The sequence below is a fragment of the Aethalodelphis obliquidens genome, unplaced genomic scaffold, assembly GCF_003676395.1.
Source record: "Aethalodelphis obliquidens isolate GAN/ISIS:26980383/991018 unplaced genomic scaffold, ASM367639v1 scaffold10, whole genome shotgun sequence".
Taxonomy (NCBI): domain Eukaryota; kingdom Metazoa; phylum Chordata; class Mammalia; order Artiodactyla; family Delphinidae; genus Aethalodelphis; species Aethalodelphis obliquidens.
The window spans coordinates 37,797,040-37,825,039 of record NW_020837954.1 but is presented as its reverse complement, the minus strand read 5'-3'; the positions used below and the strand labels follow the sequence as shown (position 1 = coordinate 37,825,039).

The following is a 28,000-nucleotide window of genomic DNA, read 5'->3' as shown; positions in this document are numbered from 1 at the left end:
TACTGTACAGCACAGGGAACTCTCCAACTATACTCCAATAAAATTTTTTTTAAATAACAATAAAAAGAAGAAATTTGGCTTTACTTTCTTACTAGTTCATCAGGTTTACACACAGCCTATTAAGAAATTTGAACAAATTAGATTAAATTAAAAGATAATTGACCCTTGAATGTCAGCAGTGCCTCAATTTTCTTCATCTAGTGAACTTTCTTCACTTATCAGGTAGAAGAGCAGAGACTTTTTACATGGCTACCAAGAGATAAATAACTTACCTCACAGCAGCTGTGCCCCTTGCCTCTCCGATCCTTTTTGGACTCTTCCCCCAGTGGCAGCCATTGGTGGCTCTTTTATGTCATGTGATGTCTCATATAATTCTTGGTTCTCTTTATAGCTTTATGATCTCTTCTTTCCTTTAGTTGCCTTAAAATATATATATATAATCAATTTAAGCCTGGCTCTTTCTCTTGACTCTTCCCTCTACCCATTTCTCTGATCAGCACAAATAAGGCCAGGAACCAAGTGGTATAAACATAGGCTGCTCTTTAGAAGAGCGGCCTGTGACCACATTCCCTTTTACAACCCATCATAAAACAAAACATCCACAGCCAAAGCATAAAGTATTTCTTTTCTGCTAGAAATTATAAAATTAATTATTTGTCTAATTTACTTTTATAACAAGATTTAAACAAAGTTAATGTTGATGAGAATAAAATCACTTATTCCAAACCCTATGTGTCAATTTGACATGATTTTTAAAATGTATTTAACATTGGAATTTACTGTTAGGAGATTCAGAAGTCTTCATTTTATTGTATAATAATGTATAATTTAAATACTCATAATAATCCCACTACTGGGCATATACCCTGAGAAAACCATAATTCAAAAAGAGTCATGTACCAAAATGTTCATTGCAGCTCTATTTACAATAGTCAGGACATGGAAGCAACCTAAGTGTCCATCAACAAATGAATGGATAAAGAAGATGTGGCACATATATACAATGGAATATTACTCAGCCATAAAGCAAAACGAAATTGAGTTAATTGTAGTGAGGTGGATGGACCTAGAGTCTGTCATACAGAGTGAAGTAAGTCAGAAAGAAAAAAACAAATACCGTATGCTAACACATATATATGGAATCTAAAAAAAAAAAAAAAGGTCATGAAGAACCTAGGGGCAAGACGGGAATAAAGACGCAGACCTACTAGAGAATGGACTTGAGACTACGGGGAAGGGATAGGGTAAGCTGGGACAAAGTGAGAGAGTGGCATGGACATATATACACTACCAAACGTAAAATAGTTGGCTAGTGGGAAGCAGCCGCATAGCACAGGGAGATCAGCTAGGTGCTTTGTGACCACCTAGACAGGTGGGGTAGGGAGGGTGGGAGGGAGGGAGATGCAAGAGGGACGAGATATGGGGACATACGTATATGTATAACTGATTCACTTTGTTATAAAGCAGAAACTAACACACACACACACACACACACAAATACTCATAATGATTTAAAATCATGAAGTTTCTAAAACCAAATTTATAAATGATTTTTAAATAACACTTTTCCTTTCTCATTAGCTAAGAAATCTTCGAAACAAACTTTTCATAAAAGAAACTTCATTGCAAGAGATGAAGAATGAGCTAGAAAGTTACAAAGAAAAGAATGTGCAACAGTCATTCCACATAATGTCCCTGAAAGATGATATCAAGGACCTAGAAGAACTTGTTGCTTCTCTCACCAGAATTAAATCTTTGAAAAACATCAATATTCAGAATCTTGAAAGAGGCAACTGGGATCTAACTAGAAGAATTATAGAACTAGAAAACCTTCTAAGGTAGGGAATTTTCTAGTTTGTTTTCAAAAATGTCATTTGTCATAAGCTTGCAAATAATATATGAACCTCATATCCTGATTGATCACAGAATTTAAATCTAATGGAATTTTAAATACAGACTCAAAATTATATTTAAAAAAACATTTTTTACTGAGATATAATTTTCATTTCATTAAAATTCACCCTTTTGCAATATACAATTCAGTAGTTTTTAGTATATTCACAAGGTTGTGCAAGCATCACCACTCTCTAATTTCAGAATGTTTCCATCAACCCCTAAAGAAACCCCATGTCTGTTAGGAGTTACTCCCCATTCCACTTTCTCCAGTCTCTGGCAATCTACTTTCTTTCTCTGTGGACTTGCCTTTTCTGGACATTTCATATGAATGAAATGATACATACAATATACGGCCTCTGTGTCTGACTTCTTTCATTTAGCGCAATGATTTCAAGATTCATCACCGTTTAGCATGAATCAGTACTTCATTTTTTGTATTGCTGAATAATATTCCATCATAAGGATACACCACATTTTATTTATCCATTCATCAGTTGATGAACATTGGGTTGTTTCCTTTGCAGGGGACTTTATGAATAAGCTGCTATGAGCATTCTTATATGAGTTTTTATATGACTGTATGTTTTATTTCTCTTAGGTATATGCCTTAGGAGTAGAATTGCTGGGTCGTAAAGTAACCCTATGTTTAACTTTTTGAGGTTACTTCTGAGCAACTTCCAGGCTGGTTTCCAAAATCTTTTAATTTTGATGAAGTTTATCTTTTTGTTGTTGTTGTCATTTGTGTCTTTGGTGTTATATCAAAGAAACCATTGCCTAATCCAGTATCACAAAGATTTACACGTATGTTTTCTTTTAATAGTTATTGTTTTAGTACTTAAATTTTTGTCTTTGATCCATTTTGACTAATTAAAAAAATTTTATTTTATTGAAGTATAGTTGATTTACAATGTTGTGTTAATTTTTCTGTACAGCAAATTAAGTTATACATATACATACATTCTATTTTATATAGTTTTCTATTATGGTTTATCACAGGATATTGAATATAGTTCCCTGTGCTATACAGTAGGGCCTTGTTTATCCATTCTATGTATAATAGTTTGCATCTGCTAATCAAAAACTCCCAATCCATTCCTCCCCCACACTCCCTTCCCCTTGGCAACCACAAGTCTCTTCTCTATGTCTGTGAATCTGTTTCTGTTTTGTAGATAAGTTCATTTGTACCCTTTTTTTAGATTCTACATATAAGTGATATCATATGGTATTTGACTTTCTCTTTCTGACTTAGTATGATAATCTCTAGGTCCATTCATGTTGCTACAAATGGCATTATTTCATTCTTTTTTATAGTTTTGTCCAGATATATGCCCAGGAATGGGATTGCTGGATTATATGGGCAACTCTATTTTTAGTTTTTAGAGGAACCTCCATACTGTTTTACATAGTGGCTGCAGCAATTTACATTCCCACCAACAGTGTAGGAGGGTTCCCTTTTCTCCACACCCTCTCCAGCATTTGTTATTTGTAGACTTTTTAAAAAACTTTTTATTGGAGACAAATATATATGTAATAGTTTTTCATATCTTAAGTATAAATCCTAATGAATTGTGGACTTTTTAATGATGGCCATTCTGAGCCATGTGAGATGATACCTCATTGTACTTTTGATTTGCATTTCTCTAATAATTAGTGATGTTAAGCATATTTTCATGTGCTTTTTGGCCATCTATATGTCTTCTTTGGAGAGATGTATTTAGGTCTTCTGCCCATTTTTCGATTGGATTGTTTGTTTTTTGGTTGTTGAGTTCTGTGTGCTGTTTGTATATTTTGTAAATTAAGCCCTTGTCGGTCGCGTCACTTACAAATATTTTCTCCCATCCTGTAGGTTGTCTTTTCATTTTGTTTATGGTTTCCTTTGCTGTACGAGAGCTTGTTAGTTTCATCAGGTCCCATTTGTTTATTTTTGCTTTTATTTTTATTGCCGTGGGAGACTGACCTAAGAAAACATTGGTACAATTTATGCATTTTGACTAATTTTTCTATAAGTGTGAGTTAGGGGGTCCCAATTCATTCTGTTTTTAAAAAATTTTATTGGAGTATAGTTGATTTACAATGTTGTGTTAGTTTCTGCTGTACAGTGAAGTGAATCAGTTATACATATACACACTTTTTTAGATTCTTTTCCCATATAGGTCATTACAGAGTATTGAGTAGAGTTCCCTGTACTATACAGTAAGTCCTTATTAGTTATCTATTTTATGTATAGTAGTCAAATTCATTCTTTTTCATATGAAGATCCACTTGTTGTCCCAGCACCACATATTGAAAAGATTATTCTTTCTCCCATTGAGTTGTCTTGACAATTTTGCAAAAAAAATCAATTGACCATAAATGTATTCATTTAATTCTGGACTCTCAATTCTATTTCACTGGTCTATATGTCTATTCTCATACCAGTACCACACTGTCCTAATTACTGTAGCTTTGTAGTAAGTTTTGAAATGTGAGTCCTCAAACTTTTTCTTTTTATTTTCAAGACTGTTTTGGCTACTCTGGGTCCCTTACTTTTCGATATGAATTTTAAGATTGGTTTGTTGGTTTCTGTAAAAAAGGGAGCTGAGATTTTGATAGGGATTGTGTTGAATCTGTAGATCAATTTGGGGAATACTGTCATATTAAGTCTTTAATCCATGAATATGGGGCATCTTTCCATTTATTTAGGTCTTTAATTTCTTTCAAAAAATATTTTGCAGTTTTTAGTGAATGTCTTACATTTTTTTGGTTAAATTTATTTCTTCATTTCTAAGTATTTTATTCTTATTTATGCATTGGAAAGAGAACTGTTTCCTAATTTTGTTTTTGGATTGTTCATTTTCAGAGAATAGAAATATAGTGGATTTTTCTATGTCAATCTTGTGTCCTGCTAACCTTGCTGAACTTGTTTATTAGCTCCTATAGGTTTTCCTGTGTGTGTGTGTTTGTGTGTGTATTCTGTAAGATTTTCTCTATACAAGACCATGTTATTGGCAAAGAGATTTACTTCTTCCTTTCTATTTATTTATTTATTGAAGTATAGTTGATTTACAATGTTGTATTAGTTTCAGGTGTACAGCAAAGTGATATATAGATATAGATATAGGTATATATATATATATTCTTTTTCAGATTCTTTTCCCATATAAGTTATTACAAAATATTACTATAGTTTCCTGTACTATACAGTAGGTCCTTGTTGTGTATTTTATATACAGTGGTGTGCATCAGTGAATCCCAAACTCATAATTAATCCTCCCTCCTCCACCCTTTGGTAACCATAAGTTTGTTTTCTATGGCTGTGAGTTTTTAAAATAAGTTCATTTGTATCATTTTTTTTAGATTCCACATATAAGTGATATCATATGGCATTTGTCTTTCTCTTTCTGACTTACTTCACTTGGCATGATAATCTCTATGTCCATACATGTTGCTGCAAATGGCATTATTTCATTCTTTTTTATGGCTGAATAATATTCCACTGTATATATATACCACGTCTTCTTTATCCATTCATCTGTTGATGGACGTTTAAGTTGTCCATGTCCTGGCTATTGTAAATAGTGCTGCTATGAACATTGGGGTACATGTATCTCTTCCAATTAAAGTTTTCATCTTTTCCAGATATATGCCCAGGAGTGGGATTGCTGGATCATATGGTAACTTTATTTTCAGTTTTTTAAAGAGCCTCCATACTGTTCTCTATAGTGGCTGCACCAATTTATGTTCCCACAGTGTAGGAGGGTTCCTTTTTCTCCACACCCTCTCCAGCATTTATAATTTGTAGACTTTTTGATGATGGCCATTCTAACCTGTGAGAGGTGATACCTCACTGTAGTTTTGGTTTGCATTTCTCTAATAATTAGAGATATTGAGCACCTTTTCATGTGCCTTTTGGCCATCTGTATGTCTTCTTTGGAGAAATGTCTATTTAGCTCTTCTGCCCATTTTTTTTAATTGGGTTTTTTGTTTTTTTGATATTGAGCTATATGAGCTGTTTGTATATTTTGGAAATTAAACCCTTGTCAGTCACATCATTTGCAAATACTTTTTCCCAATCTGTAGGTTGTCTTTTCGTTTTGTTTATGGTTTCATTTGCTGTGCAAAAGATTTTAAGTTTAATTAGGTACCATTTGCTTATTTTTGCTTTTATTTCCATTACTGTAGGAGACCCATCCAAAAAATTATTGCTGTGATTTATGACAAAGAGCATTCTGCCTATGTTTTCCTCTAGGGATTTTATGGTATCTGGTGTTACATTTAGGTCTTTAATCCATTTTGAGTTTATTTTTATATATGGTATTAGAGGATGTTCTAATTTCATTCTTTTACATGTAGCTGTCCAGTTTTCCCAGCACCACTTATTGAAGAGACTGTCTTTCCTCCATTGTATATTCTTTCCTCCTCTGTAGTAGATTAATAGACCATAAGTGCATGGGTTTATTTCTGGGCTTGCTATCCTATTCCATTGGTCTACATGTCTGTTTTTGTGCCAGTACCATACTGTTTGGATTACTGTAGCTTTGTAGTATAGTCTGAAGTCAGGGAACATGATTCCTCCAGCTCTGTTCTTCTTTCCCAAGATCGTTTTGGCTATTTGGGGTCTTTTGTGTTTACATACAAATTTTAAAATTATTTGTTCTAGTTCTGTGAATAATGCCATTGGTAATTTGATAGATATTGCATTGAATCTGTAGACTGCCTTGGTTAGTATGCTCATGTTAAATAATATTAATTCTTTTGATCCAAGAACATGGGATATCTTTCCATCTGTTGTGTTGTCTTCAATTTCTTTCATCGGTGTCTCATAATTTTTGGTAGGTTTATTTCTAGGCATTTTTTTCTTTTTGATGTGGTGGTAATGGGATTGTTTCCTTAATTTCTCTTTCTGATAGTTTATTTAGTGTATAGAAATGCAACAGATTTCTTTATTTTAATTTTTATCTTACATCTTTACCAAATTCATTGATGAGCTCTAGTAGTTTTCTGGTGGTGTTTTTAGGATTTTATATGTATAGTATCATGTCATCTGCAAACAGTGACAGTTTTATTTCTTCCTTTTGAATTTGGATTCCTTTTATTTCTTTATCTTCTCTGATTTCTGTGCCTAGGATTTCCAAACCTATGTTGAATAAAAGTGGCAAGAGTGGGCATACTTATCTTGTTCCTGATCTTAGAAGGAATGCTTTCAGCTTTTCACCATTGAGTATGATGTTGTGTGTAGCTGTGGGTTTGTCATATACAGCCTTTATTATGTTGAGGTATTACTTCTTCCTTTCTAATCTGGATGCTTTTAAGTTATTTTTCTTGTCTATTGCCTTGACTCAAACTTCCAGTGCAGTATTGAAAGAAAGTCGTGAGAAACAGACATCCTTCTTTTGTTCTTGATCTTAGGTGGTGGTGGTGGGGGGTTCAGTCTTTTACCATTAAATACGTTTTCAGCTATGGGTTTTTTGTAGATGTCCTTTATCAGGTTGAGGAAATTCGTTTCTACGTTTGTTGAGTGTTTTTATCATTAAAATGTGTTGGATTTTGTCAAATGATTTTTCTGCATTTATTGGGATGATTGTGTGGTTTTGTCCTTTATACAATGCGTTATTCTTAGACCCGTGGTTACTTAATTGGTTTACAGACAGAGGAGATATGTGATCATGTGCACTTGGTTGATAGGAGGAGAAACAAAGTCATTAATTTTCCCTCTTATAATATGAATAATATTTAAGTTAGTCATACAATATGAAAAGCTGTTGTATTCAGATGTGAAGCTGTTTCTATTCTACATTAGTTAGTATATATTGCCTCAATGAATAGGTTGAAGTTTCTTCTGGGTCTTGCACTTCCAAAATCTCTTTTAAAAAGAAACTATATAGGATCTTAAAACTAAGTGATAAAACAAACCTTTACTCAGGCTGAGAAATTATTAAAATTAAAGGCTAGCAAGAGGGAGAGTAGGATTTCCTTTCTTTCTGGTTGTGCAGTGTATGAAAAAAGAAGACTGACAAAGTTCAAATGAAGAACTGTTTAAAAGAAATTCATCATTCCAATAATTATCTTCTCAGTGATAAGCTACCACCTGAAGTTGGTCTATAGTTTAACTCCTAACAGCTGACCAAGCATTGCAGACTCTTCAGCACAATTTTTAATACGGCTGTAGAGTGAGTCACTCAGGACTTTTTGTTTTGTCTTTGATGCCAACAAGGAAGATGGCTATGTAGCATACCATACACATTTTTTTTCATATTTATGTTCATGTTGAAGAGGAAGAGAATTGGAAGCTGTTCCTATGGAGTGAACTCTGGAGGAAACTTGGGACAAAGGATTGTTCTTAGGCCCTATCTGGTCCTCAGCCCCTTTAGCTGTCCTCTCTTTGCATTTAGTGCAGTTGGGAATAAATTTTCAGACCCAGCACATTTTGCTTTTGTTCTATTGGTTACTGAAAGAGGTATGTTGAAATCTCCAATTATGATTGTGCCTCTCACTTTTTGTTCAACTTTTGCTTTATGTATTTTGAAACTATTTGCATTCTAATATAGGATGTCTATATCTTTCTGTTGAATTGTCACTTTTATTAATATAAAATGTCCCTTTTATTTATTTATTTATTTATTTATTTATTTATTTGTATCTATCCTGCTTAGGATTTGCAGAACTTACTGAATCTATCAATTGATGTCTTTCATCAGGTTTCGAAAATTCTTGGGAATTATTATTTTTTAAATATTGTTTCTGTCCCATTCTGTGTCTACTCTCATTCTAAGACTACAGTTGCAGGTGTCAGACATTTTGAGTGTGACCTACATGTTTCTAATATAATTTTTTTAATTAAAATTTTCTCTTTAGATAATTCAGATAATTTCTTTGATCTGACTCAAATTCACTAATTCTGTAGGATGCAAATCTTAGATAGAAGAGAACATAAAAAGCATGGAAGATGAACTGAAACTTTAACCTAGCCTCAAGGTAGAAAACGTTACCGATGCCTACCAATGGTTAATCAAAACAAGAAGCAAATAATTAACTGTTTGTATATTTGATAATAAAACAGATTTTTACATATTCTATTCTCTATTGCTGTATTAATATTTCTAATTCCTTTACCCCTCGTGCAACCCCATTCAGGGATTCAGTTGAAGAACCCATGCAAGTGTTACTAGAATGGGAGTACATTTCTCCCTCATCCCTTGTCCCTCGGTGTCTACAGGAGATGGTTCCAGGACCCCTGAGGGTACCAAAATCTGCAGATGCTAAATCCCTTATATGAAATAGTATAGTATTTGCATATAACCTATGCACATCTCCTGTGTATTTTAAATCATCTCTAGATTACTTCTAATACCTAATACTATGTAAATGCTATGTAAATGGTTGCTGGTGTGAGGCAAATTTAAGTTTTGCTTTTTGGAACCTTCTGAAAAGAATCTTTGTGAATATTTTCAATCCATGGTTGGTTGAATCCATGGATGTGGAACCCTCGAATACAGAGGCCCACTGTGCTTGTACACATGTGGAACCTCCTGATCATCACAATATTACCATAGTAGCAGACAGATATTCATACTCAAATTTCCTCTTGAAAAGGATGGTTTCAAAATTGACCTCCCCCAGGGGAACGACTACAGTACTTAACACTGGATTGTTGTTCTCTTCATTTCTCTACCATTTCTTGTCTCTCCCTAGAAATAGTTGGGTAACTGCACAGCTCTTTTCATAAGAAATACATTTTTACTTGATACACATGTTTAATATACTTTAAATGGGGGATATTTCTTTTTATTATTTTAATTGAAATTTGAAAATTGGTTTCAAGATATCATTACCTGCCAATATCTTACACAGAGTACATCTGATTGAAAGAAAAAAAGCCGAGCGAAAAGTAGACCTTTTGGAGAAAAAGTTAGCAGGTGTTAACAGATTCACCCCTTATATGAGTATGAAAGAACAAGAAGACAGTTTCATGATGAAGGTGAGAACAACTTTTGATTGATTTTTGAAGAAACAGGATTTTTTATTACCTTGTGTTACTCCAGATGATAATTGGCAAATGTTGAGTGGTTTATTGGTCTTCTTCTTATGGAGGATAAAAGGAAGCAGTACAGCATGGCAGACTGGAAGAGTTCCTGAGGTATGGAGAAAAAGTGCAAGGCAGATCTGAAGGTCTCTGTGATACTAAAGAAAAGGTTAGAGGGAATGGAGCTTTGAGAGAAATGGGAGGAGGTGGTGGTTAGAGAGTGAAATATTCAAGTTTTAAATTTCTGGTATGGGTTAGTTCCTGCTGCTGACAACATCTGGGTTTTTGGAGTTGGGTATAAGGATTGAATAGGGATGTAGGTGAAAGTCATTGAAACTGAAGCACAGGAGTCACAAAACTAAACTGGTGGATCATCTACATGGACATTGAAATCTAGAATTACGGCATGAGTTGGGTTTAGAAGGAAGAGGTTATCCTGCTCCCTAGTAGATAGCAATTCACAGGATGAATGGAAGTTTTATGGAAGAATGTTGGAGGAGGATGGGAGATGGACTACTGTCAAGGAAGTGGTAAAAGTTTATTTTGAAATCCATGGACCCAAACTGTTTATTATATATTCTGAATGTAAAATAAGGCCCATCATGATCCCCTTACTGTGAGGAGTTCTACTTAAAAAAATTCAGCAACTACTTTCAGAGTTTAAAGTAATTCCAATTTTTAATCACCTCTTCCAAGTAATTCACAGTAACACTTTCCATGTTTTTGACTTCTCTGACTTATCTGTCACATCTCCGAAAACCTCTCCCACACCAGAGTCCATGTAGCTCTGACCTTTTCTTCCACTGCTCTTTTATTCTACCTCTTTTTTCTGGGCTTTTAGTGAGACAAACCCATCATTACTTCAACAACTCTAGCTCCCCTTCTATTTCCCAGTTTCACATGACAAAAAGCCCAGAAACTAAACTTGTTACAGTTTTCAGAATAGAAGGTGGCAAGAGGTGAAAAGAAGACTCGAATTTATAAAGGCAGAATATTCCTGGGAGAAGTCGGGGGAAGGAGAAGTACAAGCATTATCTTTTATTTTTTTCCTGTTTACAGTGGAAGCAGGGTGCTTAAAAGGGAAAGGTTGGGGGAAAGAAATGTGAGTTATTTATGCTTTTACATTATCAAAGCTGTTACTATTAAATGATGTTCTATAATCATAATTAAATCATTATGAAAATATCCATTTCCCTGCCAGCTTTTCACTTAATAGTCATAGCATTCATTGACAATCCTTGCCTGAATCAGTTATTTTTTTAGGAGAAGTAAAATGTTGAGTTTTAAAATTCTATCATTATTCCTACATTTATTAGCTCAAAATATTCTGTAAACAGTTCCTCCATAAACTGGAGCAGTTCGGTCAGCTGCTTCTCTAAGCTAAATTTCCTATGTTCTCAAAATAGTTTCTCTATAACATCATTTTTATTGCCCTCCCCACCTGCCCCCACATAATATTTTAATACCTCTTGATGTTCTAGTTTACCCTTTTGAGTATGTCCTTGTCTCTCTTATGACTCTGTAACTCTTTATTTCTATTGAGAGCCTTTTCTCCTGAAGCTTTGTATTATGACTATACTTTTATTTCAAAAGGAGGGAAGTAGATGTCTCAATATTAAATTCCATATGGGAAGTTTAACATGTGTGTCGGCATATTTAGGACAAAGATGAAGCTATCCTGGTCAAGAACTTTGAGAGAGACAACGTTTTTCACTCTGAAGGACCAAAAGATGGACAGAAAATTTGGGATAAATGTCAACAAGATTTGATCCATAAGGAAAAACAATTACCTGAGTTAGACAGACCTCCGTATTCATTCAGATGGGAAACTAAAACTGTGCCATCCCTCTATCAGAAATTCCTCAGTCAGTTGTCTACTCTTCCCAGCAACAGTGTTGAACCCATACCAGCCACAGAGGAAGGTGTGAAAGGGAGCATTCAGGAGACTGGTGCAAATGAGCAATCTTGGAAGTCCGTAAGTGTATTGACAGATGAGTTACTCTTTCAAATTAGTTTTAAGGTGTGGGTTTTGATGTTAGCTGATTTAGTAAACTCTGTGGCTCTGAGTTTATTTTTATTACTATAGTGATAAAAGGGAAGAGGATGTCCATTATCACAGTAGAGGTAGTATAGTGTGTTTGTTAAGAGCTGAGAGGACTGGTATGAATCCCAGCTCTGCCATTAGCAACTGTGTGCTCTTGGGCAGGTTACTTATGCTCTCTGTGCCTCAGTTTCATTTGTAAATTTTGGCAGGAGTGGGGGTAGGGTTGGGGTAGGTTTAGTTCCTGTCCCACAGAATGGTTGTAAGGATTAAATGGATTAATACATGATAAATGCTTCAGTTCAGTAAGCTCAATGAATGCTAGCTTAAAAATAGTGGTGTGATGAGGATAATGTTTCCATCATGATCAAACACTGGTCAGTTCAGTCAGTGCAGTTAAATAAATTATTAAGTCAGTCATTTGTTTGAATTTACTGGTCAAGTCTATGGAAAGATTGATCCAGCAGGTTTAAGTGGATGTATCTCCTTGTTATGTCCAAATCATTTTAGTAAAATTTCATGACTCTTCACCCTAAAATTCAGATGAAAATAGGTATTGCTTAAATTCAATGTGTTAGTAAAACCTATTACACAGTAGTCTGTTTATTGTATAGTTACAAATTTTTTATGCTCTGCTCTCTTAAAATTCATTATACAGTTTTATTTCTCAGTACTCACTAAAATGTCTTATTTTTATATATCAAATCTTTCTGTTTCTTTTTTAAAAACTAGCTTATACATGTCAAATCTTCTTAAATGTCTTCCCCATTCATCTATTTTAGTAACTTAATGTTCTAAGTAGAACTTGCAAATAGTTTTGAAAAATACAAATCATGGACCATCAGGATGTTTTATCTATTTTTTTTTCCCTGCAGAGAGCTGAAGGCCACCAGCAGGAAGTTCAGATGCTCACTAAGCAATTGGAGAAGCAGTATCATCACTGTGAAGAAACTACTGGAGAATCATCTGACACTGTGGAAAAGTATAAGGAACAAAAAAGACCTTTGAAAAGTCTGAAAGGAAAAATTGCTATTAATGATCTTTTTCCAGGGAGATTAGACTTGGACACGAACAAAGTAAGAATTTCCTGAAGTATAAGGCATTTCTTTGACAATGAAAATGATCATCTTTTATTATACTATCTAATGTTCAAAGCTGTTAATGCTATTTGTACTTTTCTTAGTATTAGGAAAGGGAGGAAAATTTGCTACAAACTTTTGAACATTCTGATTGTATCAAAAAGCCTTTCCTTACTCCATATCTCCCATTTCTCTACTGTACATATTTGATATTTATTGTAAGCATTGTTAACACATTTCTTAATGTACTTTTAAAAGAGGATTAGAGGGAAAGGAGCTCAAAGGAATGACTCTCTAAAGGGGGAATTTCAGGTGTACTGTGTCAGCTAGATATGATGGGCATTGGGAACGGGCTGTTGGTGAAATTCCTCAATAATTACCTTGTAGACAATTTCCTTCTCTATTTTCTGCTTCTCTGCATCTATAAGGAAAAGGTCAATCCTAAAAGTGGAATGGGAATAGGTAGGATGATTTTCAGGAGATTTTGATTCTATTTCACTACCTCTTCACAGAATTGCTTGTCATACCCATACCTATATTATACTATTTCTATAATTACTGTGCCCCAAAGCATAAACTTACTCACTCACTACTCACTCATTTAGTCTCTTATTCCATTCATTCATTCATTGATCCAATATATTTTGATCCCTGAGTTTTTTTTTTAATATAGAACATTAAAAAAAATTTTTTTTTAATTTTATTTTTGGCTGCATTGGGTCTTCGTTGTTGCATGTGGGCTGTCTCTAGTTGTGGCGAGCAGGTCTTCGTTGTGGTGTGCGGGCTTCTCATTGCGGTGTCTTCTCTTGTTGCAGAGCACGGGATCTAGATGCATGGGCTTCAGTAGTTGTGGCACACGGGCTCAATAGTTGTGTCTCGCAGAGTGGAGGCTCTAGAGTGGCCCTAGAGTGGAGGCTCAGTAGTTGTGGCACACAGGCTTAGTTGCTTCGTGGCATGTGGGATCTTCCTGGATCAGGGATCGAACCCGTGTCCCCTGCATTGGCAGGCGGATTCTTAACCACTGCACCACCAGGGAAATCCTGAGCACTTGGTTTTTAAAAACTTCCAGCACCTAGTGAGGTGGTATCGGCAATGTACTCCACAGAGTCCAAAGATGAATCCAGCTTCTACCTCTGCTCTTGAATCTGTAATTGATGATGATTCATTTCCATGCAAATTTTTAAAATACAATATTAAATTTTAAGAATATACAAATAGCGCATGCTTTCCGCAACCCTTGAAAACATGTTAAAAGGTTTGAAGGAAACAATAATAATCTTCTCTAACCCCCTTTCTGCCTATTTCATGTTGGTAACCAATGTGTCTATATCTTTTACAACTATTGCAATGATTATGGAAATATATGAATATATATATGTAGGTGTTGGTATTTTTACAAAACTGGGACTGTACCAGTCAAAATACTCTTCTTACTTGGTAAGAAGTAGGTACCTCATGGTCTTTCCTTAGGTCAAAAGATATAGATTTAACTTATTCCCTTAACAGCTGTACAGTATTCCATACTGTGTATATAACTTATTTATTCAACCAATTCCCTATTAAGAATTATTGATGGTCCTTCTCTTATTTCCACTTTTTATGCCACTACAAATAATGCTGAAATAAGTATGTATATACATATATCTTTCCACACTGGTGCTTCCTCTCCCTATGGGGCTGAGTTCTAAATGTGGAAATATAGGATCACAGTGTATGAGTATTTTCTTTTTAAATTTTTTTCTTTGGCTGCGCTGCACAGCTTGTGGGATTTTAGTTCCCCAACCAGGTATCGAACCCGGAGCCCCAGCAGTGAGAGCTTTGAGTCCTAACCACTGGATCACCAGGGAATATCCTAAGTATTTTAAAGTTTAATAGCCATTGCCAGAACACTACCTTGCAAAAGGCAGTTCGCTTTCCAAATAGCAATACATGAATGTTTCCTCTTCACATCCTAGCCAGCATTGGATGCTGTCATCCTTTTAGAGTGTGTGTTTGTGCGAGTTAGGTTAAAATGGTACAGTTTTTACATTTACCTTACTACTAGTAAGGTTGAGTAACTTTCTTTTTTAATGCTGTTGACCACTTGGATTCCCTTGCCTCCCCATTCCTCACAATTGGACCTCAGATACAGAAGGTTGAGTTAATCAAAGTCCATGGTTTTTAATGCATTAATTTGGGCCATGGAAGGTCTCTCTCTTATTTATTTATTCTTTCCTTGGATCTTGTCCATTGCCTCCCCAAAAGGAAGTCAATCTAATATGTTTAATGTGTATTTCTTTGTTTATATGTGTTTCTTTAAATGTAATTTTTGTGCAAGTATTTTAAATTTGCATAAGTGGTATCGTGTTAAAAATCTCATTCTAGGGTTTCCCTGGTGGCGCAGTGGTTGAGAGTCCACCTGCCGATGCAGGGGACACGGGTTCGTGCCCCGGCCCGGGAAGATCCCACATACCGTGGAGCGGCTGGGCCCGTGAGCCATGGCCGTTGAGCCTGCGCGTCTGGAGCCTGTGCTCCGCAGCGGGAGAGGCCACAACAGTGAGAGACCCACATACCGAAAAAAAAAAAAAAAAAAAAAAAAAAAAAAACTCATTCTATTACTCAGCACTGTATTTTTAAGAGCCACTTAATATTGCTATTTGTTCATCTAATTCATTGCTTCTGTCTACTGCATGGAGTACTACAGTGTTCATACCTGCCATGGTTTTAATTTTTTATTTTTATTTATTTATTTATTTTACCTGTCTCTTCTTCTAGTGGTAAATAGCCTTGTTACCTCTATTTTTATGCTACCACGAACAACATCACTGATAGCATCCTGGTACAAGTCCCCTTTATGGACTCCAGAGAGAATTGCTTAGGGGTGTTAAGTCAGGATTTGAATTGGTGGCTCATAGTGTATACATACACTTAATATGACTAAGTACTGCCAGTCAGCTCTCACAGAACAATAAATCGTCCCACCAGAGATACAGGAGGGTTTTTGAATCTCCACATTCTTGTCATTTCCTGACACTAGCAGCTTCCTAACTTTTGCCATTCCATCAGGTATAAAATGATTGTTAATTTAATTTGCATTTCTCTAATTATTAATGAGTTTCGCATTTCCTTAATGTTTTTCATCTTTTGGTTTTTTAGTTTCTGCCCGTTTGTTTCCTTTACCCATCTTCTTATTTGGGTTCCTGTCTTGTTCTTGTTGATTTCCAGAACGGTACACACATCTTCCTTGCCCTGTTCAGGCTCTAACACTCCATGACAGGTCACCTCTCCATATGTGATCAGGCTCTGAGTCCCTCTGCAGGGCAGCCCTCTTCTGCAGACACTTTTGTCACCTTGCTTGGGTTCTGTAGGCCTGCTATGAGCCTCAGCATTTCCCTTCTCATTCTGTGCAGATGCCTATGGCTTTAGGACTGAATTGTTTAGAAGGGGAAAGAAGGAAAGGAAGAAGAATAGGAGGAAGAAAAATAAGAGCAACTGGTTTATGATTAACCTTTCGAATATTCTGATAAATGCACTCATTTAAACCATAATTTTTCTGTCAAGAACTACTTTTGCTTTGTTCCACAAATATTGACATGTACTGTTTCCCTTATCTTTTATTTTAAATATAGCAATACATTTTTATGTTTCCAAATGTATAGGATTTTTTAAAAATTTGTATTTTATTACAACATGGTAGAAGTATGATATGATCCCTGGGAATTTATTGAGGCTTCCTACATGGCCAGTGATTGGTCTGTTTTGGTAGCTGTGCCATGTGTGCTTATAAAGAATGTGTTCTTTCTCGGTTGGGTATAAAGCACTATAAATAGCTAATGCTCAAGCATATTATTCGTATGGTTCAGATTGTCTGTACCTCTGATTATTTTTGTTTACTTGATTCTGGAAAAGATATGCTACATTCTTCAAGTATAATTTTTGTTTTTGTTTTTAAATTTATTTTTGGCTGCACTGGGTCTTCATAGCTGTGCGTAGGCTTCCTCTAGTTGCGATGAGCAGGGGCTACTCTTCGTTGAGGTGCTCGGGCTTCTTATTGCAGTGGCTTCTCTTGTTTTGAAGCATGAGCTCTAGGCGCTCGGGTTACAGTGGTTGCAGCATGTGAGCTCAGTAGTTGCAGCTCACAGGCTCTAGAGCATGGGCTCAGTAGTTGTGGCACACGGGCTTAGTTGCTCCGCAGCATGTGGGATCTTCCCAGACTAGGGCTCAAACCCATATCCCCTGCATTGGCAGGTAGATTCTTAACAACTGGACCACCAGGGAACTCCTCCAAGTATAATTTTTGATTCATCCATTTGTCTGTGCTGTTCTATCAGTTTTTGTTATATAGATTACTGGAGCATATGCGCTCACGATGATTTTGCTATCTTGTTCTTTTAAGCACTATAAAACATTCTCTTATTTGTCCTTTATAAAATATTGCCTTAAATTCTGTTTTCAGAAATTATGATCACTAATGCAATTTTTGGGGGGTTCATTGTTGCATGATATATCTTTTATTTGGTTTCTTTTACTTGGTCCTAATTTTTTAGACAACCACCAAATTTGACCAACGTGTTTGATTTCTCTTAGTTGCATATTTCTTGAAGCCTCCTCCTGGATTTTTCTCCTAATTTGAGTGTTTCCACAAGAGAGTTTTAAAAAATTGGATCTTTGTGTGGCAAACTTTCTGACACCACGTGTGCCTGATAACACTTTTAGTATGCCCTCATATTTGAATGACAATTTGGCTGGATATAAACTTCTAGGTTCAAAGTTCCTTCATTAAATTCTTTAAAATTATCTCCTTGCATCCTCTGTTACTGTTGAAAAGTCTAACAAAAATGTGATTCTTATTCCTTTGTAGGTGATCTGTTCTTTCTCTCAGGAAACCTTAAAATTTTTCTCATTTGCTTTAATGTTCTTAAATTTCCCTATAATGTGCTTAGGTATATTGTTTTACCTTATCTCTCTTATTTGGCACTCCATGAATTTTTAAATCTAAGTCTTTCATCTGTCAATTTTACCATTATTTATTTAAACATTTTCCTCTCTTTATTTTCTTTTGATTTCTTTCTTTTGTTTTTTTTTTTTGTTTTTACTTTTCTTCTTTTTCTACTCTTTCTCCTCCTGTGACTCTTAACAGAACGTTGGCAATTCTAATTCTATCCTTCATTTCTTTGCATGGTGGTTAATTTTATGTGTCAACTTGACCAAGATATGGTGCCCTGATGCTTGATCAAACATCAGTCTAGATGTTGCATGTTAGATGTGATTAACATAACAAGAAGTCTTTGAGTAAAGCAGATTACTCTCCATAATGAGTGAGCCTCATCCAAGCAGTTGAAGCCCTTAAAAGAAAAGACTGAGGTCCCCTGAAGAGGAGGAATTCTACCTCTAGATTGCCCTCAGACCTGAGCTGCAACATCAGCTCTTCCCTGGGCCTCCAACCTGCCAGCCTGCCCTGAAGATTTTGGACTTGCCAGACCCCACAGTTGTGTTAGCCAAATCTTTCTCTCTTTATACAGACACACACACACACACACACACACACACACCCCTATTGGTACTGCCTTTCTTGCCACCTTCTCAGAGAGTTTCTCAGTCTGATTTTCCAACTGACTCAATTTGTTCTCAGCTTTATCCATCCTATTTATCTCATCTATTGTGTTGTTCATTTCAGCTATTATGTTTGTCATGTCTAATATTACTATTTGGTTGTTTTTACTTTATAAGTTCTTAACCTGTTGTTGTAAAGGTACCTTTTAGTAAAGGCAATGTTATAAGTTTTACATTAAACTGAAAGTGATCAGGAAAAACATGGCCTTGCCCTAAGTTTCAGTTAATGGCAAATGAAGAATTAACTCCACAGAATACATTTAAAGGAACAACAGAGGACAAAAATAAAAGTAGGTTAATGATTACACTGTATGAATTGAATGTTCAATGTAAATTTTATACCTGTCAAAGTAGCAATTTGTAAATATTGTTTGTAGTTTACTCAGTTGGCTTTGTAATGGTATGATTTTTGAAAATTGATGATTTTTGATAAGTTTGTACATGTCCTCCTTCCCTTTAGCAGATCTTATTTTGTGTACTGTAATAGGATTTTATAATGTTCTTTCATATAAGTCCTATAAAAGTCCTTCACGTAATTTTTTCTTGTAAAGTTTACTCCTAGGTCAGGAAGGAAAATAGATTTCCTGCCCATTATGAGTGGCATATTTTCCCTATTTCTATTTAAAATGATTATTACTAATATAGATAAAAGCCTTTGATATGTTTATATCTTTAAAAATTATATACCACCTTACTGAATTTACTTATTAAGTCCAATAGTTTTCTTTACTAGAGTTCTTGGATTTTCTGGACACAGTTGAATATTATATTGTTTTCTAGGAAACAATGTATTTCTTTTAGGTTTTCAACTTATTGCCACTGAGTTACAAAGTAGTGTTTAGAATTATTTTCATCTTTTCTATATCTATGCATTCTGTATGTTTCTCCTTTCTAATATTTTACTTTCTCTCTTTCCTCCTTAACCAGGCTTACCTGGGGCATCTATTTTATCTTTCCAGAGAACTAATGGTTCTTTTCCCTATACATTTTACCATTTATTTTTTATGTATAAGTAATGAAAATATATGGTATCTTTATTAAATCTACACCCCTAATTTCTCTTTTTCTTTATGTAAATATGCTTTTCTTTGGTCCTTTGTTTTAAATCATAAAAGCATCAAAGGCTACAAATATTCCTCTGTGGCTTGTCCAATACATTTTAATAAGAAGTGTCCTTTTACTATGTTTTATATGTTTATACTTTTACTATTGGTTTCCGTTTCTTCTTTGAGCTGAAGTTATTTAAGAGATTTTTTTTTTACCTTTTACACTTATATGTATATATTATACATATGTACATTTAAAAAAATTAAATATAACAAGAGTCTTCTATTGAAAAGCAGCAGCCCACTTCTGTACCTCCATCTATCCTATTTCCCAGAGGGAACTACTTTTAACCCCTTTAGCTGTTGCTTCTGGTAGTTAATTCCATTTTTAAAAATAATTTGCTTATATTGCTATATCTTGAGTTATTTATTTTAGACATTATCTGTTGACTTCCTATTATATGACAGATGAAGTTTTATCTTTTTCCCAACTCCCCCTTCCATCTTCCCACTATTGTTATATCAATATTTTTAGCTAAATCCATAATCAGCATTTACTTCACTATGACACTAAATAGTGTTTACAAAATGCCAAGTATTATACTCTTGTGACCTTTCCTTTCTTGTAGTGCATGTTATTTTTCCTAGAGTTAATACTTTCTTTGTGTTTCATATGTATAATTTTCAACATTCACTTATTAATTTTTTCCCCAAATACTGCATCAGAGGATCTTCTAATCTATAAAAATCTCCCATTCTTTCTCATCCAAAGTCCTTAATTCTCTTGTGTCGGTCTGGACTGTTTGCTCTGTCAGCCTGGTCACAGTTATAATCCTGTGACTTTTCTTCTCCAATCTCCTGGTTAGGTTGCACTGTTTCATGAATCTCTTGTCTTCCTCTCTTTTGGTTTACTTTCTTATTTTGCTGGGTTATATCCTCTAATAGATTCCTACGAAATGGTGTCTTGGAGAGAAAAAACTTTTTGAATACTTGCATAAATGACAAGTATTTTTTTACATCTTTATTGGAGTATAATTGCTTTAAAATGGTGTGTTAGTTTCTGCTTTATAACAAAGTGAATCAGTTATACATATACATATGTCCCCATATCTCTTGCATCTCCCTCCCTCCCACCCTCCCTATCCCACCCCTCCAGGTGGTCAAAAAGCACCAAGCTGATCTCCCTGTGCTATACGGCTGCTTCCCACTAGCCATCTACCTTACGTTTGGTAGTGTATATATGTCCATGCCACTCTCTCGCTTTGTCACAGGTTACCCTTCCCCCTCCCCATATCCTCAAGTCCATTCTCTAGTAGGTCTGTGTCTTTATTCCTGTTTTACCCCTAGGTTCTTCGTGACATTTTTTTTTCTTGAATTCCATATATATGTTAGCATACGGTATTTGTCTCTCTCTTTCTGACTTACTTCACTCTGTATGACAGACTCTAGGTCTATCCACCTCATTACAAATAGCTCAATTTTGTTTCTTTTTATGGCTGAGTAATATTTAATTGTATATATGTGCCACATCTTCTTTAACCATTCATCCGATGATGGACACTTAGGTTGTTTCCATCTCCGGGCTATTGTAAATGGAGCTGCAATGAACATTTTGGTACATGACTCTTTTTGAATTATGGTTTTCTCAGGGTATATGCCCAGTAGTGGGATTGCTGGGTCATATGGTAGTTCTATTGGTAGTTTTTTAAGGAACCTCCATACTGTTCTCCATAGTGGCTGTACCAATTCACATTCCCACCAGCAGTGCAAGAGTGTTCCCTTTTCTCCACACCCTCTCCAGCATTTATCGTTTATAGATTTTTGGATGAGGGCCATTCTGACTGGTGTGAGATGATATCTCATTGTAGTTTTGATTTGCATTTCTCTAATGATTAATGATTTGAGCATTCTTTCATGTGTTTGTTGGCAGTCTGTATATCTTCTTTGGAGAAATGTCTATTTAGGTCTTCTGCCCATTTTTGGATTGGGTTGTTTGTTTTTTTGTTATTGAGCTGCATGAGCTGCTTGTAAATTTTGGAGATTAATCCTTTGTCAGTTGCTTCATTTGCAAATATTTTCTCCCATTCTGAGGGTTGTCTTTTGGTCTTGTTTATGGTTTCCTTTGCTGTGCAAAAGCTTTGAAGTTTCATTAGGTCCCATTTGTTTATTTTTGTTTTTATTTCCATTTCTCTGGGAGGTGGGTCAAAAAGGATCTTGCTGTGATTTATGTCATAGAGTGTTCTGCCTATATTTTCCTCTAAGAGTTTGATAGTTTCTGGCCTTACATTTAGGTCTTTAATCCATTTTGAGCTTATTTTTGTGTATGATGTTAGGGAGTGTTCTAATTTCATACTTTTACATGTAGCTGTCCAGTTTTCCCAGCACCACTTATTGAAGAGGCTGTCCTTTCTCCACTGTATATTCCTGCCTCCTTTATGAAAAATAAGGTGACCATATGTGCGTGGCTTTATCTCTGGGCTTTCTATCCTGTTCCCTTGATCTATCTTTCTGTTTTTGTGCCAGTACCATACTGTCTTGATTACTGTAGCTTTGTAGTATAGTCTGAAGTCAGGGAGCCTGATTCCTCCAGCTCCGTTTTTCATTCTCAAGATTGCTTTGGCTATTTGGAGTCTTTTGTGTTTCCATACAAATTGTGAAATTTTTTGTTCTAGTTCTGTGAAAAATGCCAGTGGTAGTTTGATAGGGATTACATTGAATCTGTAGATTGCTTTGGGTAGTAGAGTCATTTTCACAATGTTGATTCTTCCAATCCAAGAACATGGTATATCTCTCCATCTATTTGTATCATCTTTAATTTCTTTCATCAGTGTCTTATAATTTTCTGCATACAGGTCTTTTGTCTCCTTAGGTAGGTTTATTCTTAGATATTTTATTCTTTTTGTCACAGTGGTAAGTGGGAGTGTTTTCTTGATTTCACTTTCTGATTTTTCATCATTAGTGTATAGGAATGCCAGAGATTTCTGTGCATTAATTTTGTATCCTGCTACTTTACCAAATTCATTGATTAGCTCTAGTAGTTTTCTGGTAGCATCTTTAGGATTCTCTGTGTAGAGTATCATGTCATCTACAAACAGTGACACCTTTACTTCTTTTCTGATTTGGATTCCTTTTATTTCCTTTTCTTCTCTGAATGCTGTGGCTAAAACTTCCAAAACTATGCTGAATAAGAGTGGTGAGAGTGGGCAACCTTGTCTTGTTCCTGATCTTAGTGGAAATGCTTTCAGTTTTTCACCATTGAGGACAATGTTGGCTGTTGGTTTGTCATATATGGCCTTTATTATGTTGAGGAAAGTTCCCTCTATGCCTACTTTCTGCAGGGTTTTTATCATAAATGGGTGTTGAATTTTGTCAAAAGCTAATTTTTTTTTTTAAACTTCAGGCTCAATTTATAGTTGAATTTAGACTTTATTTTCACACAGAGATTTGAAGGCATTACTCCATTGTCTTCTAATAACTTTTTTGTCTTAATAAAATTAATTTATGTACATTAGTTTTGTATATATCTCCTTCGTAATACTGTGTATTTTCACTTTCTCTTCCTTCTTTAACCAGTCTTGCCTGGAGTATCTGTTTCCTTTTTTGAAAGAACTAGTGGTTCTTTTCAATATATTTTACTAATTTTTATTTTATATATAATGAAAATATGTGGTATCTTCATTAAATCTACACCTCTTCTCTCTCTCTCTTTTTTTTTCTGGTAGTAACTTTATAAAGTACAGAATAGTAGAAAGAATACAATTAAAACAATCAGTATTTCTACCCCTTTGAGATAACCAGTGTTAACATATAGATATATCTTCCTAGGATTATTTTCCAAGAATATTTTAACATAATTGAGATAGCGTATTTTTTATTCATCCTGCTTCTGTCATTTAACTATATCATTAGTACTTTCTCTTAGTAAATATTTTTGAAAACTTTATTTATAATGAATGTATAATCAATCACATGTAATTTATTTTAACTATTTTTTGACATTTGCATTGTTTTTATTTCTTCATGTTATGAATAATATTGTATAGAATATCTTTGTGCTTGAGTCTTTATCTAAATATTTTATTATTTCCTTATAATACATTCTTAGAAAAGTTGAACTAATCTCTACTATCACCTGGTGTTTATAACATTGTATACTTAACTGTACCCTTGTTAGCCTTAAGCCATCACTTTTATTGTCATATTTTATTTTCTGGATTATTTTAATAATGCATATTTATGGTGAAAACTATTCTACTTATGTAAGAATTAAGTCTACAGTTTGTCAGTGTAGAGTAGATTTGGTATGCTACTGTAGAACACCATCTTAAAGCATAACTTCTTAATTCTAATACTGTTGATTTCTGTAAAGGAAAACTCCCAGACTAAGATTTCCCAGATGGAGCATGGCAAAACATTCAAGCAGCTAGAGAAAGACAACAAGCAAGAAACATTACTGAAAATTCAGCAGAATTTGAAGGTTGTTACAACTCAAAGATTAGAGGAGAAAATTCATGAACTTCAGAAACAGCTCAGTGACTTTAAATTGTCAAATAAAACTATGAAAACTCAACTGACAAGAGTAAATGTCCTTAAAGTAAGTAAAAAAATGAGACTTTCAAAAATTCTCTTAAGCTTTGGTCTGTTTCTATTTTTGCTGCATGTTTCTCCTTGAACTTGAAAAATTAACATTAAAATTATTTTACATACATATAAAAGAATATATATATATAATATTAAAGCATATAGAATAATAAAATTAGATGCTACAAATCTACCACTCATGTTAAGAATCAGAGTATTATCAATCCCACTGAAGCCCCCAGGTATCCTCCTCAAAGGTAACCGGTATTCTAAATGTTAGGTATCTAGATCCCTTGCTTTTTGTTTCAGTCATACTTTTGTCTTTCTTATTGGGTTAATGGTTAAAAGTTTTAGTGATTTTTGGGGGGATGCTCTTTGGATCTTCTCTATATCAAGCTCCAGTTGTAATATTTCAAACATACATTTTATGCCTGAAACCAAATATACACTAGATACTTACTGATCAACTTTTTTTTTGCCAGTTGATTATCAAGAATATTTCTCTTATTGCAGCCAGTTATTTTCTCTATTTCTGTGTTTGATTAGCACAGACTATAAGACTTTTGAGGACATGGAACATGTGTTAAACCTCTTTAAATCCCAAGTGCCTAGTTTATAAAAGTGCTCAGTAACTGTTGGTTATTGATGAGCATGATGGTGGAGAAATGTCTCTTAATTCATAAGTTGTGGTATTTTCTTTCTTTTCCATTATCTAGCTCTTCCAAAAAAAAAGAAAGAAAGAAAAAAGAAAAAGAAGAAAAAAAAAGCATGAGTTATTATGTATCATGCCTGTTATTTAGAGGAGTTTTAATCACAGTTATCTCCCTTTCCCCCAACCTTATACCCTCACAGGACAAAACAATTGAGAAGCTCAGGCAATCTTTAACAAAAGTTGAAGCAATGAAAGGGAAGGCAGTTATGGAAACAGACTTGGAAACTACAGTAGACTCTGCTGAGCAAGATGCAAGGTGGGACAAAGAGAGGGCCCATCAAATGTTAGAAACTGTCACTCCTGAGCTCTGCACAGCAAAGAGCACACTTGAAGAAGTACCGGGACAACAAGAAGAGGTTTTTTTTTTTTAAATTACTATATTAAGATTATTTAAGTTGAAGTGATAAACACCCACCTCAATTTAGACTACCTTAGACAAAAGAGAATTGATAGGCTTGTGGAATCAAAGGCAGTTAAACAACCAGAGCTCTGAGAAGGCAGGGATGCACCTGGGCCACAGATTAGCACCTGGAATCTTCAATATAAGGCCTTTCTCACATTCTTCTTGGCAGCTGTCTGTCAGCTTGTCTGTCTGGCTGACAGCCACAGAATTTTACAGTTAGATTTTCTGTGACAGGAGAGAGAATCCCAAGAAAGGGTCTTACAAGCCCAGCTTAGGTCAAATGCCTATCCTTAGTGAATTCACAGTGGCAAGGAATGGGATATATGATTATCATAGCTTAGGTTTGTGTACACGTCCTCTGACTAACCAAAGACAAGCAGGGTAGGGATGAGAGAAAATGAAAGTTAAGGGCAAACCATTTTTGTGGGGCTGGATCACTTTCTTGGACAAGAGGGTAGTGCTTCTAAACTTGCTTAGGTTCTCACTAGATTTATAAAGCAGATATTTTAAGAGAATTTTCTAAAGCCTAAATGATAATTTGGGGCTATTGTGGGATTACATGTCACACCCCCATACATGTTTCTTAAGAAACATGAAACTCTTTTGGGGGGGTGGTACGCGGGCCTCTCACTGTTGTGGCCTCTCCCGTTGCGGAGCACAGGCTCCGGACACGCAGCCTCAGCGGCCATGGCTCACGGGCCCAGCCGCTCCACGGCATCTGGGATCTTCCCAGACCGGGGCACGAACCCATGTCCCCTGCATCGGCAGGAGGACTCTCAACCACTGCGCCACCAGGGAAGTCCAAGAAACATGAGACTTTAACGAATTTCCATAAGAGATTCTTAAAACCAAAAGTCATGATATTACCATTTTCTTTTTTTTTCTCTTTTTTAACTTCTGCATATTCATTTTCTTAATTGTTTTTATTCTCTCAGTGTCCCTCCCTTATTATATTTTCATTCTGATCTCTTCTTTGGGCATTCTGTAGTTTACTCTTCATTTCTGAGATGTCTTGCTTGTGTTTAATCATCACTTCTTTCTTATCCATTAGGCATCTAGGTATTATTTTTGTCCATTTCTATTCCAAATTATTGCTTTTTTTTTGGCTGCGTCAGCATGCTGGATCTTAGTTCCCCGACCAGGGATCGAACCCGTGTCCCCTGCAGTGGAAGTGCAGAGTCTTAACCACTAGACAGCCAGGGAAGTCCCTCCAAATTATTGCATTTCTGATTCAAAAGGTGTCTTTTCCCCATGTCTGCAAATCCTTGTTTAATTGATATTTAATTCATTTCAGGTGTTGTCAAACATGTTGCCTCTGCTTCATGGCAGTTTTTCTGGGGGTAGTATTTTCACCACCTGAACAGTTTGGATGATACTGCTTTTCTGTTTTCTTCTCATAACAATTTAAAATGGATATTTGCCATTTATCTATTCACGTTAAAATCCCTTTGATTGCCCTGCCCTCTCAATTTCAGGTGTTTCTACCTCAGGGTACTTAGGGGGCAGGGTATACTTACTAGGCTTCTTAACTCAGTACCACCCTCTTCTGTTGACATGGTGAGTGCAGTTGCTAAAGTTTACTTAGGAAGTAAAGCCTTTTATTTTGGGGTGGGGCTTTATGTGATGTCTGTTTTTGCAATACTCTCTTGTTTATATAGGTCCCTTAATTTCCAGTGCTTGCTTTTTTTCTTTTCCCTTGGCACGAAGCCTCTAGGGAACACCTCACCCTTCCAAGTAGCTCCCTCTCTGCTCAGAAACCTTGCCCTCTAGATCGGCCATTTCTGCTCTCACATGCTTCTAAGCCCCTTTCTTTTCCTTCCCCAGTTGCCGGTATTCTGATTCATCAGGTCTCAGACTTGTTCTTCGTATTTCCCCCTTTATGAACAGTCCCTTTTCCGGGACACCAGAGGAAACTAACTGCATACTCCAGTGTGGGCTCTGGAGCTGCCTCTGTTGGTTTAGAATATTTATTTCCCCACTTATATGAAAACTGAAGTCTGTGGTATTCTTTACTTAAGCTTTAGGCATGATTTATGGAGAGTTTTATCTGCTCTCCTTGTTGATCACTATAGTTTTTAGAGAATGGGTGGAGAGATATGTATTTAGGGGACAGCTATTACCTACAGCAAATCAGAAGTCCAAAAAATAATTACCTCATGGATGAAAAACAAGCAGCAATAAAATTAGGTTTAGTCTATAAGATTGTAAAAATAAAAACAAATCTTAAAATGCAAAGGTAATTTTAGATTTCTTGTAATTTTTTTTTGCTTAAAAATACATTTGAACGTAGAATAATGTACACTTCATAAAGAAATGTTTAATAAAACTAAATTTCTAATAAAAATTTCATTGTACATAGTTAAGTAGGTGAGCAAAACTAATGACATGTCTTGATTTTTGTGGTTCTTTGTAGCTTGTTGACTTTTGAGAAACTATTAAGAAGATGCTGGGATTTAACATGAAAACAGTAGACAAGAAAATCATCAATCACCTAAGGCTTATTATACAAGTATATGAAGCCTCTGACAAATCAAAGATTGCTTCTGCGTGTGAGACTGGATAGGATAATGAATAAAGAATTTCTGCCAACCAGAACTCAGCAGACATGGACATTTCCTCCAGCATCTTGAATATGGCTACGTTATGAA

At 35.2% G+C, this 28,000-nt stretch overlaps 1 protein-coding gene across 1 annotated transcript in view; it reads left to right on the top strand.

Moving 5' to 3' along the window:
* Positions 1-28,000, top strand: part of LOC113622855 (uncharacterized) — a 52,672-nt gene extending 24,672 nt beyond the window's left edge. The window contains exons 4-9 of the mRNA XM_027111479.1: positions 9,727-9,853; positions 11,559-11,873; positions 12,815-13,015; positions 24,026-24,250; positions 25,090-25,305; positions 27,766-28,000. Coding sequence (XP_026967280.1) covers positions 9,815-9,853; positions 11,559-11,873; positions 12,815-13,015; positions 24,026-24,250; positions 25,090-25,305; positions 27,766-27,780 — 1,011 coding nt within the window. The 5' untranslated portion in view covers positions 9,727-9,814 and the 3' untranslated portion in view covers positions 27,781-28,000. The remainder of the gene's footprint in view (positions 1-9,726; positions 9,854-11,558; positions 11,874-12,814; positions 13,016-24,025; positions 24,251-25,089; positions 25,306-27,765) is intronic.